Genomic DNA, 13,156 nt, shown 5'->3' with positions numbered 1-13,156 from the left:
AGAATTCCAGGAGTTAGAGGCAAGTCAGACAAAAAAAAACCACAATTAATACAGTGCAGACTATTGATTCTCCATTAAAAAAAAATCTTTATTCTTGCTAGCTCTAGAACTGGACCTCCACACTCCGAGCCCTGAATTCTACTCACTAACCCCAGCTATGTACACCTATCTAATTACTACTGATGTACATAACTTATCTAGCCAAAATGGTACAGACACTTATATTTGGGGGATGCCTGCAGTGTTTTACTAGGACAGCGGCAGGCTGAACCTGAGCCGTAAGGGGTAGCCAGAAGCACATCTTCTGCTATCAATCCAGAATCTCAGGAGGTTATGTATTACTCCAGATTATGGGGATAATAGATCTTTCTTTCCCTACAGTAAGACTCTTTTTATATGCATGTCATATCGCAGTTTCTGTTATTTCCAGGCACTGTAAACAATAGTGTAATGTTGTGCTTTATTAACATGCATCTTTTCTCTTCAAGAATCTAGGTTCTCTGCTCAGGACAATTCTTAGAATAGGAATGTTATGTAATTCTTAGAATAGGAATGTGATGTGAATTCTTGGTCAGTTACGACCTTGGGCTGTTGGTGGATGAGGCGATTAAATTACACTTGTGGACTTCTTCATGTTTCCTGTTTATTTCATTTGGAAAACACTACATTTATATTGGCGACGATCCTTATCAATTAAATGGCTCGCAGTGTATCAAACTTGGAAGGATAAAATGCGGAGTTGTTCTTCGGCTCACACCAGCTGTCAACAGTGTTTAACCTATGTAGACACCTTTCCAGACTTAAAGGTTAACGCATTAGGGCTGAACTAGGCGATGCTAAATGGCAACAGGGGTTCCGAACATCATCCATGTCAGAACTCCATTGTGCCGTACATCAAGCATATTTCTAGCACTCTGCCTAAAGTAGAATTGTGAAGCTAGGGCTAGAGAGCAGCAAAGAGAACCCTTATCATCGTGAATGTAGGTAGGGTGTGTTGTCAGCACTATTCATGTTGCTTTAGTGGGTCTCAAGATTGGGGCTACTTTCTATGGAAAAGCCCCTCTATGGTTCCAGGGAGGGCATCAGCTACCATGCATGGGCAACCCAGCAGATCTCAGCTCACCTTGCATCCCTTGGAATTCATGGACTCAATTGTGCGCTTGATGGCTGGGTTCGGAGGGTCAATCAGCTCTACCTGAGTCCGAACATTGTGCTCAAAATATGGACCGATCAGGAAGTAGTTCTCTCCCCACTCGTCATAGGTGATCTTTGCCTTCGTCTGGATCACTGTATAGATACCTCCAACTGTGGAATGAAAAAACAGGATGTGAGCAGGCAGCAAGCGATCAGGGAGCAAGCAAGTATGGGAACACCTCAATGAACAAACACACTGTCAAATTCACCACTGACGAGAACACCCTGGGAGACAGGATTGGGAGATTAGTTGCCCTTTCTAATTCCAGGAATTACACAAAACACGAGAAGGCTAAGCTATTTGAAAACCAGGTGAAACATGGTGCATTTCTAAGCAATTGCATATATGAAACAGTACAGAATGGGAACAATAGCAAACTAAACATATCACAAGTTTATACAATTGTTTTCGAAACTTTTATTAAACACTTCTAGCACGGACTCTGATTTGTTGGGAAGTGAAGCCTTAAAGGCCCAAGTGGCAACACAGTAAATCCCACAGGGACTTCAAAAAGTGCAGACGTTGGTTCCACTGTGGCAATTAGTGTTGACCGGTATCCCGATCAATTTTCACAATATAAATTTGGAATTTAGAAACTTGGGACAGTAGCAGGAAAGCGGCAGCAGCAACCGAGGTTCAAAAGAATTAATAAGGATAGGAAAATATATCAGCCATATTGAATCCTGCACGGTTGCACATTTCCTCACATTTAACTCAGAGGACAAAAAATACACAACAAGCTCCTTCTCGAGAAAACATCCACACCGGATTCAACAGGAGCAGGGTCCATGGATGACCAATACTAAGGTGTCTCTGGGAGCATTTGTTCCATCCTGGGGTTTTTATCTGGAGTCGCATCTGCTTATCTAGAAGCATATTTTTGCAGCAATTAGGACCACTACCTTCCACATTCACGCCGCAAGAAATGTGAAATTAAGCAGTCTTCTGAGTGCAGATATTTTTGCCAGATTTGCTCTTTCATAGAAATTTCTCCTTTTAAGGATTTCCTCGGACTGGAGTGTCTAAAATAGATTCAGTAGGCTCGGATCCATGCCAAATACTCATAATAATAACTTAATATTCAAATTATTAAATTTCATATTTACTGCATATAAATCGAAATTATGTGAATAGCCTGAAAATCTGGCTAGGTTAGAACAGCCTGGACCTCAGTCCAGTTTCCTCGCCCTGTAGTCCAGAAAATGTCAATAAGTTTGAAAAGCAGGGCAATACATTCTCTATCTTCACCTCAGATCTCAGTCATGAACTTTGGGTGCCAGTACGTGTGAGAATTATCCCCAATTCACAGTGAGTGTTGTGTTCAAGGCACTATATGAAAACCCCCCTGAATGTCAGAGTAGGAAGTTCAGTTCTATAGACTGTCATCATGCAGCAAGGCCCAGCGCTCCTGATATCAAGCTGTCCAACACCAAATTTTAGACCTTTGGTTCACGGGCATCCAAAGAAAGAGACAGCTAGGATATTGTATGTATGTATGAGGTATTTGTGTAGCACAAATCTAACACAAAGATGATGGAGAGGTGCACGTGGTCAAAGACAAAGATGCGTTCAATTAGTGTTTGGAAAGGAGCGGAGTTCTGAGAGGGGAAGTGGGCTGGTACAGAGCTGTGATGTAGTGGCCATTGAAGTGCACCTTCAGCTTTTTCCACATTAGTGCAGTACTGATGGATGTGGGGATCTAGTTGCAGATCAAGGGTGCATAGATGGAGAAGGGTTGTTGCCTTGTTTTGTTGTTCTGGCAATTCGTTTTCCGGTCAAAAGGTGCCCTGGCTGCAAGGGTGCCGAGAAGCGCGGGAGAAGAGAAGCTAGTCATCCAAAAGGGCTAGTAGTGCTGGCTCTAAAGATGAGGCAGCTCATTCTGAAAGCGAGGCAGCTCGCTTTGAAGGGGGTGTGCTGGACCCTCTCTCTTCCGATTTTCAGAAAATTGTAAACACATTCATTCTGTTGTGTGCATGACTTGGGCAGAGAAGTCTAGGTATTGGTTATTTAGAACTGGTGTACGATTCCTATTGATTTTTGTTTCAATTAAATTTTTACAGCATTTCCTGATGTGTTCTGAAACGTAAAAGAATAGAAAAACAAAAAAAAGTTAGCATAGTGTATATAACCGCGTTTCAAAGGAACAAAAGATACGGCACAAGAGAAGGAGTGAGGACTCTGTGAAGTGAAAAATAGAAAGCTAGTGGAGTTACAGCTAGGAAAGGTGAGCAAAAACGAACAATTGAGAAGAGAGAAATATGACTTCCTTGTAAACGGGAGTAGGAGGGTGGAGGGAGGGGAATGTCAGACCTTTTATCATTAGTATGCCACATTTGCACTTTCTTAATCGAGTGCACTTTTGGCACGGTTCTGAATTTCCATCTTTTTGTTGTGCATTGTTATTTGCAAGTAGAGATGCGTGGAAAGTTTAGAATTTGTGGTGGTTAATGTAAAGAACTTTGACGTGTATTATGTGTGTGGCCAGGCATGAAGATGGACTTTGCTTCTTTTTTGTTGAGCTTGCGTTTGCTCCAGTCAATGCAGTTTATAAACAACGTAGCTAACTAGGTAAGTGGCTTCAATAAGGTGAAAGAGAGCGTGATATGTTCAAACTTACTTCACATACACGTTCTATTAAACATTAAAGTGCAGTATTCCAGATGGAGCTCGCAGAGAAGGAATCCGCCCTGGGGAGGTACAGCGGGGCCAGTCAAGGAGCTGGACATGGAAGAAAATGCACTAAACGCCCTTTGCTTATCTGCTTGCCTTTGCTGTGAAGATAGTGCGAGAAAGTGGCTGTCGACCACTGCCAAGAGGCGAGGACGCCCCTTCTCATGCTCTCCAGATGGATTTCTCTTCCGATGCCCTTCCAAGGGGGCTCGCTGCTTCAGCCCTGGCCCCTTACACTATCTTCAAGAGGAGGCTTAGCTGACCTTGAGTACCATACCGGTCAAATGAAAGAGGGGGAGGGGCAGCGAAAGGGAACCCACTGTTCCGGTGGCTCTCCTAGCTACAGAAAGAGGGGGTTACCGGTCAGCATTCCTTTATGCGTCCTTTCAAATTCTCATGGTCTCACTGCAAGGAGGTTTCTGAAGCAAAAGTGACCTCTCGGACAACCCTGCAATCCAGTGGTCTGTGGTACAAAAATGTACTTTTCAGCAAGAGATAAGCACGCGGGTGTCTAGAGACCAAGATAGGTCTCCAAAGCCAGCTTCTCTCAAAGGACTTGAAGGTCAGTCAATGTCCTTCTCCACTTGTCCAGCCCAGCTACCCTTTCACATTAAACAGCCTGCTGGGACATCACTATGTTCAAGCAGGCCAACCCAACTCCACCGTCCTCCCAAGGACAGTGTGTCTAGTGCTCTTCTGGGTGGGTTGTGTGACATTACAACTCAACTTCAACAGTATTGCCCTTTCCACGCAGTCATTACCACGCATGGCAAGTATTGTCAAGATAAGTAAACCCAATTTAGAATAGTATTTTATTGCAATATTTCATTATATTAATCGACTCCGAACCTAGGTTTCCTTTAAGCTACATGCCGAGGTGGCCTCCGACTGTATAATTTTCAGCACGCAGGGAGTCTTAAGTAGCATTCAAAAAAAAAACGAAAAAAAAAAAACACAAGCATTAGCTTAGTCAATTGGTCTCACCTTTGGGCCCTTTTAAGTGTTTAGCCATGCAGCACATCATCCTGGATGCTGTGCTGCCAGGGACAGTTACAACACACTGGGTCATGCAGTCCGATTCAGGAATACATGCTTGGCTCAAACCTAAAAAGCCCACAGTGCCACCTCAAGAGCACACAAGATATATTCCCAGGAATTTTGCAAACCCCAAAAATTCTATGATGTTCCCTTTCAAGATAGCCACTGCTTTTCCCAGCTTCTGGTTCTGACACACAACTAATGAAGACAGAATAGAAGCCAAATCAAATATGGTGCCATGCCCAAAGAAAGAGGGCCCATTATAAGCACGAGCATAGGCCCCAACAAAAATAAGAAGGCTAGCCAAAAGGGGAGCATATTTGAGGGGCTTCCCACAGAGTAGCAACTTCCCTCCCCTGCTCTGGCAGAATGCACAGGCAACGCACCAGGAGTCAATAGGAAGGTAGTACAGTCAGAGCACAGATCACGCTCAGAAGGCTGAACGAATAAATTATCTAGAGTCTACTCAATGTAGAGTGGGTTGACTTGTTACGCACACTGCACCAATCTCTTTTGGGGGCACATCGGTTGAACTAAAGCACTTGACCACTGTCCAGTCAGGTGTGTGCAAAACAATGGAGGGCAATAGACTAAATCTGACCATTCAGACCCACGAAGGTGGCCAACTTTCTGCTCAATCTTGACGCAGGGTAGGTTTTGCAAATGTTGTGCGAGGTGAATGTATAAAGCATTCACTTCTCAAGTCTCTCTCACCTGATAGAAGTTAACAACCAGAGATCAAAGCTATGGGCCTTTTTATGAGTTTGGCGATGACAGGACCACCCGCACCACCAAACCTGTGCAGGAATCACCCGCCGAATCAGGAGTTTTTTAATGCTCTGGCAGGCGGTTCTTTGGCATTCCCAGGGCGGTGCCTATAAAATAGGCACCGCAATCGGAACGTCATAGACGGTACCTGCACGGCATGTACTGCTGCAGCCCATGCTGTGCAGGTACTGGTGTGCATGCACACTGGGGGGCACATGTTAAGCCCCCCTCTATGTGCATCCACATAGCGTGAGGCACCTGGGGGCCCTGTAGGGCCCCCTTTGTTTACTCTCCCCCACACTTTTCATGGAAGTTGCGCCACCATGAAAAGTGTGGTGGTGAGGAAACTCTTAATACGCTGCGGCCCGCCAAGCATATTGCGGAGTCAGAACCACCATGCAATCGCAAGGGAAGAGTGATTACCTGGCTGTTGCCGTGTTTCCAGGGCGGCCTGATCGCCCTAGTCTTAAAAGGGAGGTTGGGAGACCTCAACCATAAGTCTGGCGGTCGTTGGACAGCCAGACTCATAACGAAGCCTTGTGTGTCAGTGCCGAGCCAGCTCTGTATTTAGCAGCAAAAGAATTCCAGCAAAGCAAAAAATGGACACAGGGAGCTCAAACAACGAGAAAGGAACTAATGAGGAATAATGACTGAATGAACTTGCATTTGTACAGCGCACGGCTACTGAGCAAGAGTGTCCTCGCGCTAATAGGCAGCTCTCCACTACCCCCTATGCCTCTTAATTGAGGAATAACAAAATTGAACTCGTTTCCTAAAAACAGCCAGATCCATAGTGTCTCTGATGGTCACCAGAAGAGGGTTCCAGGATTGAACTCCCAGAAAGAAAGGATCTTCCTCCAGATCGAGCCAGACGTATCCTGGGTACAGGCGATTGGATAATGACCTCAGAGTTCTTGATGTCGTGCAATGGGATATTCTCTTCCTGCTGTAACAGGCACCCATGCCATGTAAGGCTTTGAAAGTAAGCATCAAAGCCTTAAATGTGATCCTCTTTCTCACTGGTAACCAGTGAAGGGCACGGAGGTGAGGGGACATTTGTGTCCTGGGATTTAAAATGAGAACCAATCTCGCCGCTGCATTTTGAAATCCCTGAAGACTGTTGACTAGGTAGTCAGGTAGACCCAGGAACAACACATTTGCGTAATGCAGTCTGGAAGCAACCAGTGCCTCAACTAAAGTTTTCCTAGTGGTCACTGATAGAGATAAAAATTTCCTCAGCATTCATAGTAGACCAAAACAGGTGCCCGCTACAGTTTGAATTTGATGTTTCATCAAGAGTGCTATCGATAAAAATGCCAGACCTTTGACTGTGTTGTGAGCAGAGGGTGGTGGCGACAAGTCCAAAAGCCACCAGTCTCTCCACTCTTCAGAGTGCACCCAAAAAGATAATCTCGGATTCCTCGGGGTTGCACTTTAATTGATTCCTCATCCAAAAATTGAAAACCCTAGGGAGGCACATTCTAATCTTTCCCCCCCTCAAAGTCTGCCCCTTTTTCACAGGTGAAGAGCAGCTGGGTGTCGTTGGCATACAATATTATTTTAGCCCCGCATGCTTCCGCCAATGATGCTAGTGGGGTCATATACATATTAAAAAGCGTATAGCTCAGAGCAGAGCCCTGCTGGACCCCCACTTTCTAATTCGTAAGGGTAGCAGTGAAGGCTGGAGTCCACAACTTCCTGACTTCCGTCCTCTAGAATAGAAGCTAGCCACTTTAAAGCCGTACCAGGGACACCAAGCTTCTCAATACTTTTCAAGAGTTTAGCATAAGGGACAGTATAAAAGGCCACCGACAGGTCTATCAATACTAGGACTGCTTTCGCCCCCTGATCTAACTTCTCTTTGATATGTTCTGTAACCTCCAGCAAGGCTGTTTCGGTGCTGCAGCTAGCTCTAAAGCCCGATTGGCTACTTACTAGGCAGCAGATTATATTTTCCCACATTGACTGCATTCACATGTTTTTCCAGCACCTTGGAAAAGGCCGGAAGTAGGGATATAGGCCTACCATTGGGTATTCATTTTGGCAGGGTGTTCTTCTCTATTTATGCTTTGATCCCCTCCCTTCCTGCCTATATCCTGTATTGCCTTGGGGAACCCCCTTCTATTGTATATACTAGGTTATGTCCCGCCCTATGCATAAGACAAGACACATAAGGAAAGACGTTAAGAGCTGAGAGAGTCTCAGTCAAAGAGATGACTTACAACTCCATTGGTATATCCATGTGAAGGTTTAGATCACCCAGAAAAAGAAAGTGGCTATATTTGAGGCTCTTCGGCTTCGTTAAGGGATTTAAATATGGCACCCACCGACCTTGGATCAGAGCACCTGCAAGGGATTGATATGGTGCTAGAGAGCAGAGGAAACCTAGACATTCTGCCCCCTCTATATCTCCCAGGGTAACAGCCGTGCAATCAAATTCTTGCTTAAAGATAATAGCCTCCCCCCCTTTACCAAGGGAAAGGTCCTTCCTAAATACCTTGTACCCATGTGAAATGGCCGCTGCCGGCGTGGGATTGGAAGATTCAGTGAGCCAAGTTTCCATTAACAGTAAATCTGGTTGAAGTCCTGGAGAAGGTCAGAAACCTACATTTCATGCTTCTGCAGGGAGTGCATATTTATCAAAAAAGCGGAGAGATCTCCCTCATGTTTTTCCCTCCCAGGTCTAGTGTAGCTGCTAACAGGTGAGTGGGAGATTCCTCTGCTCCACGTGAAGAGACCCAGTTGCAGAATGCGCACTGGAATACATCGAACTTGCCACACTCCATAACATCTCTCTTGCAAGGCGCTTCTATACCTAAATTTTGCAGTGTTGTCCCATCATACATCAATCTCTGCTTCTTATCAGCAGTCAAATCAGCAGCATGGCCAGCGCTGGTTTCCTCCGGGACGCGGACGGGCATAGACGGGCTTGCCATAAGCAGCTCCTTGGTTTAAAAGCATGAGCAATAGAGTGCACACTGTCAGAAAATGGCTCCTCTCCTTGTCCCAGCGAAGTAAAAATGGCAGAAGTGAGCAGGAACCCCGATTTTAGCTGCTCCTTCCTCCTAGCAAAACCAACAGATTCAAGCAACAACTTTTATCTCACAACAGGTACAAGTTTGAGAAAGTACTTAAAATATCAAGATTAAAAACAATTCAGGCAAGTGCAAACAGGGTCGTACAGCTAAAAAGTAGAAGAGACATGGCACTTTTCAATTTTAATGCAGAGTAAAAAAGTAAGGAAAATGATTTGATTTGGAAGTCAGCATTAACTTTTGGCACATCAGAAACTATTCCATATTGAAGAACAACGAGTGATTTGGACTAATGATAATGCAAGCACTACATCCCTAAAGAACTCTGTATGCCAGGTACCCATCTACCTGGTTTTCGAAGGAAATAAAACTTATGTACAAAATGCTGGTCAGATAAGCTCCTCTCCTCACAGGGAAAATGTCCGCTGCTCCAGAACTTGTAACAGCGTCAGGACTGCCACATCCCAGGACAGACCGGAAGGGGACGCCGGGGCGGGTCTACGGATACTATGAACAATGAACCCTTACGAATTAAAACAGAGCATGAAACTGGAGATATAAAAGGACAATACCACTTGTGCTGTTTTATGTTTTCAGAATAACACTGCATTGTTGCCTTTCTTTAGCTATTCAAAAACATCAGCGCCCTTCACAATGCCTTAAACTTAAAGCATTACAATTATTTGTAATTGCAGATAAATATAAAGAGGATGTGGCTTAACTGCTAAGCGGTTGATTTTGAAGTTGGGGAACTGAGTTTGCGTCTTGGTGGGAGGCTGAACATCCTGTGATTCTGGGCAAATCACTTAATGTCTGCGCGGCTAAAAAATGTATCTTTCGGACAGAGAAGTGTTTATCACAGTAATGATCAGAAGCACTCGCTTTTTAAAGAAAATTGAAAAAGCAGGGTCGGGGGGGGGGGGGGGGGGAAGGGGACCGCACTAGGTAGGAAAGGGTTCGGCACAAGGATATTAAGTACCTCTGCAGGCACGCTAGGGAGGAGGGCGCCGCAGTTGTGAGGAGAGAACAAAAATTACAGCTCTGTTTAGGTAAACAGCAGTCTAAGCTCAGAGCAACTGAAAACATCGCGTGCTCATGTCCAATGCTCCTAAATAAAGGGAAAAGTAGTCCCTAAACAGATGTTACAATGGGACAAGTGGAAGGTCACAACTACTAGGGCGCTGCTCAGTGGGTGTGAACAAAGGACAAAAGGAGGGACAAATAGGAAAGATTAACCACTTGTAAGCAAGGCTTTTTAAAGGACACTTAAAAGGAACAAATGAAAAGCAGTGGGCGGGCTCTAAGCCCACAAAGTATATAAACTAGTATATACTAAAGTATATACCACAGGTTTTCGAAGCTCGACTTAAAAAGGGTGTTGTGCTGACAGGTGATCAGCTCTTTAAGAGCTCGTAATAAAGGTGAAGTGTTAAGAGACATTACAAACAAATGGGATACAGCAGAAACATCCCTCAATTCACCGCCGAAGGCCTCCGTACTCTGATTGTTTGGCTCCACCCCCTCCCCCCAAACAAAGGGACATGAAGTTTCGAAAACTGCAACACAATTGCAAAGGATTTACACACATTGCCAGTGTGAAAGCAAGCAGCAGACTTGTCCAGTCAGTACTACAGTTAAAAAGAAGCATACTGTATAAAAAAAAGTTGTGTCTGTCAAACTAGATGCATTTACAATGTTACTACTTAACAGCTGTATACAGGGGTTACGTGCCTGGCTGTTGAAGGAGCTTCCAGGAATGCAATCTGAATCTCTTCACTTTTGCATAGTAAAGCAACAAAATCAGTCACATAAAGTGCAATTCCTCAACTGTTTTCCTGGACGAGAGAGACATATAAAGCACATCCCGTTTGAAACGTAAAGCACATGTACATTTATTTTAGACTGTGGGTGTGGTGGAGGTCAGGCAATAAAATGCCAATTATATGCATGAATTTGAAAGTTAGTGTCCCAAATGCTGTCTAATTATATAAATAGTTTTTCATTCCGAGTCTCTCCGTTGATAGGCGAGTACAATATTTTTATATAAACTTAGTCCACTCTTAAACAGAACGATATTGAAGTTTTAACTAAATAGATTTTGTAAAAAAACAAAGTGTCAAATGAAATGTAAGCTTAAATACTTTGGTCTGCAAAAAGATGCATGTCTGTCCTTTTTGTTTTACAGATCACAGGAGCAATCGCAACACAATTCAAATGGAACTGGAGTTGCCAGGTCCTCATTGATCGCAGGATGCCATGTTTCCTCTCCTGGGCTTTTGTTTAATGCCTTGTGGCAACGGTAGCCCTACTGCGCTTCAAATTGATTAATGCATCAGGACTCGGCTTACAGAGGTGGCCCTTGGAGCAGCTGACGTACAAGGTCCTTCTTGATACAAACTGAACAGGCACAAAATACATGGAGTGAGACCTAATTTTCCTTCTGTATTGTTTTGTTATTTTGCCAGATTTGAATTTTTACAGAGTTTATCTTCCCTCAGTTAGAGATGGATTTAAGGCATAGGCAAAGTGGGCAACTGCCCATGCCCCCGCCTTCCATGGCCCGAAGAGACAGCAAACCTTGACTTTTTCACCTCAGTCTATTTCTCTACCTCAACCTTTTTTTCCTCTTCACCGACTACATCTACATCTTACTCTATCTTTCTCTGCTTGGTGTCATCTGAAGGATTTTTGACAGGCAGTTCTTATTCCAGCTGTATTTTTATGTGACCACGTTTCTGAAAGTTTAACCAGAATTTAGTATTGTTTAGCACCATTTAAACTTAAAGTAGCAGAAAATGAGTAATAGAATTGGTGGTTGTTCAAAACAGGGCCCCCAAAATAGGTCTTGCTTGGGGCTCCCATAATCCTTAAAATGAGCCAGTCATCAACAGCTTTTCTTCACATAGCTTTTAGCCTACGATGGCTTTGGAAAAAAGCGGTCAGTGACATGATTCGTTCAGCAGTCAACCCTCCCGCACTGCACTGTTTAACCCCGCACCATGCAGTATCTTGGTAAATGACTAAATTTAAGGGTGTTTTCTTGTGTCGTCTATGTTTGGGGCGGTCAGGGCCACAGAAGACCCTTGCTCAGCGCTCCATCGATTTATCTTCCCTTTCCCCTTCTTCCTTACCCACTTCTGCCTCACCTCTTCTCCTAATTCTAATCTCCATCTTCCTCCACAAGACTACATTTTAAACGCTTCCTCTCACTGCTTCGTTAGTAGCCCCCCTCAAGCGAGTTGTGCCTTTACCGCTTCGGTTTACAGCATAAACCCACAGTGAGTCTGGGGCTGCCCTTGGGTTGTGTCATCTCTGCTTAGGTGTACATCCCACAGAACCACTACTGTGGTGTCTATGATTCCTTGGGTTGTGCTATCTCTGCTTCCGCCTGGAGCCCATGGACCCACGGACCATGGTTTGCACTGTGTTCGCTTCTCTGTAGGCACTCGAGTCCCAGATACAAGTGGCAGAATCTGAAGAATTGTATCAATTCACGGCTCCTTTGAGAACAATTTCTAATGGTTTTGGTATTAGAAAACGTAGTAGGGAAATATGTGAACGATCCGCAGTCCTGTATATATATATATATATTTTTTTTTTTAAAAGGTGCAGGCTTCCATACTTAAAATATAAGACCCTTTGGAATGGGCTAGGGCCCAGCGGTCAGCACACGCATTTTAATGTGGAGAGATGACTTGCAGCCCCCTCCTGACCAAGCCATTTTAGGGCCCCGGTGACCCTTTCCCACAGGGCCGCTTACCTTTTTAGGGGGTGGGGGTGCGCAAGCCCCCTCTCCAAGCCATAATATGGCCCCAAGCACCCCCTCCCCAGGGGCTAATGCATTTTTTTTATTGGGGAGCAGGGGCGTGGGACCCACCCTCTCCAAGTCATCCTACAGCCCTGAGCACCCCATTGCCTAGGGTTGAAGCTATTTTTAACAGGATGTGGGGCGGTGGGCACTGGGCACACTGGTCAAGCCACCCTAAGGCCCTGGAGACCCCATCTCCTGGGACACAGTGCTGTTCCTTACCCGGGAGAGTGCAGACAGGGAATCCAATTTAAATTCCTGCCTGCATTGTCCCAGGCAGTGGAACGCAGCTTCGCTTCCACCGTGTGGGAGCAGAGGGGAAAAGCTGCTCCTGCCTGGATAGGAGCAAACCAACAGTCTGTTCTGCCGCACTAAGGATAGGTGGTGGCTGGAGAGCTGGAAGGGGGTGCCAGGGCTTTGGGGCTTTGCCTGCAGCTTCCGACGATAGAGGGAAAAAAAGGGGGGGGTGGAGTGCCACAGGGCAACCATGATAGAATAAAAATGGCTGGCTCCTCTGCACCCAGAATGGCTGCCACCCACAATCTATACTACTATTATAAAGAGAGAACACACACTTTTGAGCCAGGTAAACTCGGGAACCACAGCGCCAATCAAAACACCCAATACATCATAGGAAACGTC

General features: G+C 44.9%; 1 protein-coding gene across 1 annotated transcript in view; it reads right to left on the bottom strand.

Annotated features, from left to right (window-relative positions):
• Positions 1–13,156, bottom strand: part of GYS1 (glycogen synthase 1) — a 167,624-nt gene that overhangs the window by 121,631 nt on the left and 32,837 nt on the right. Inside the window, exon 2 of the mRNA XM_086930200.1 lies at positions 1,124–1,305. Within this exon, the coding sequence (XP_086786326.1) occupies positions 1,124–1,305 (182 nt within the window). The remainder of the gene's footprint in view (positions 1–1,123; positions 1,306–13,156) is intronic.

Source organism: Lissotriton vulgaris, chromosome 7, assembly GCF_964263255.1.
Source record: "Lissotriton vulgaris chromosome 7, aLisVul1.2, whole genome shotgun sequence".
NCBI classification, from domain to species: Eukaryota; Metazoa; Chordata; class Amphibia; order Caudata; family Salamandridae; genus Lissotriton; species Lissotriton vulgaris.
Note: the sequence above shows the minus strand (reverse complement) of the source record. Positions and strands in the feature narration are given on the sequence as shown.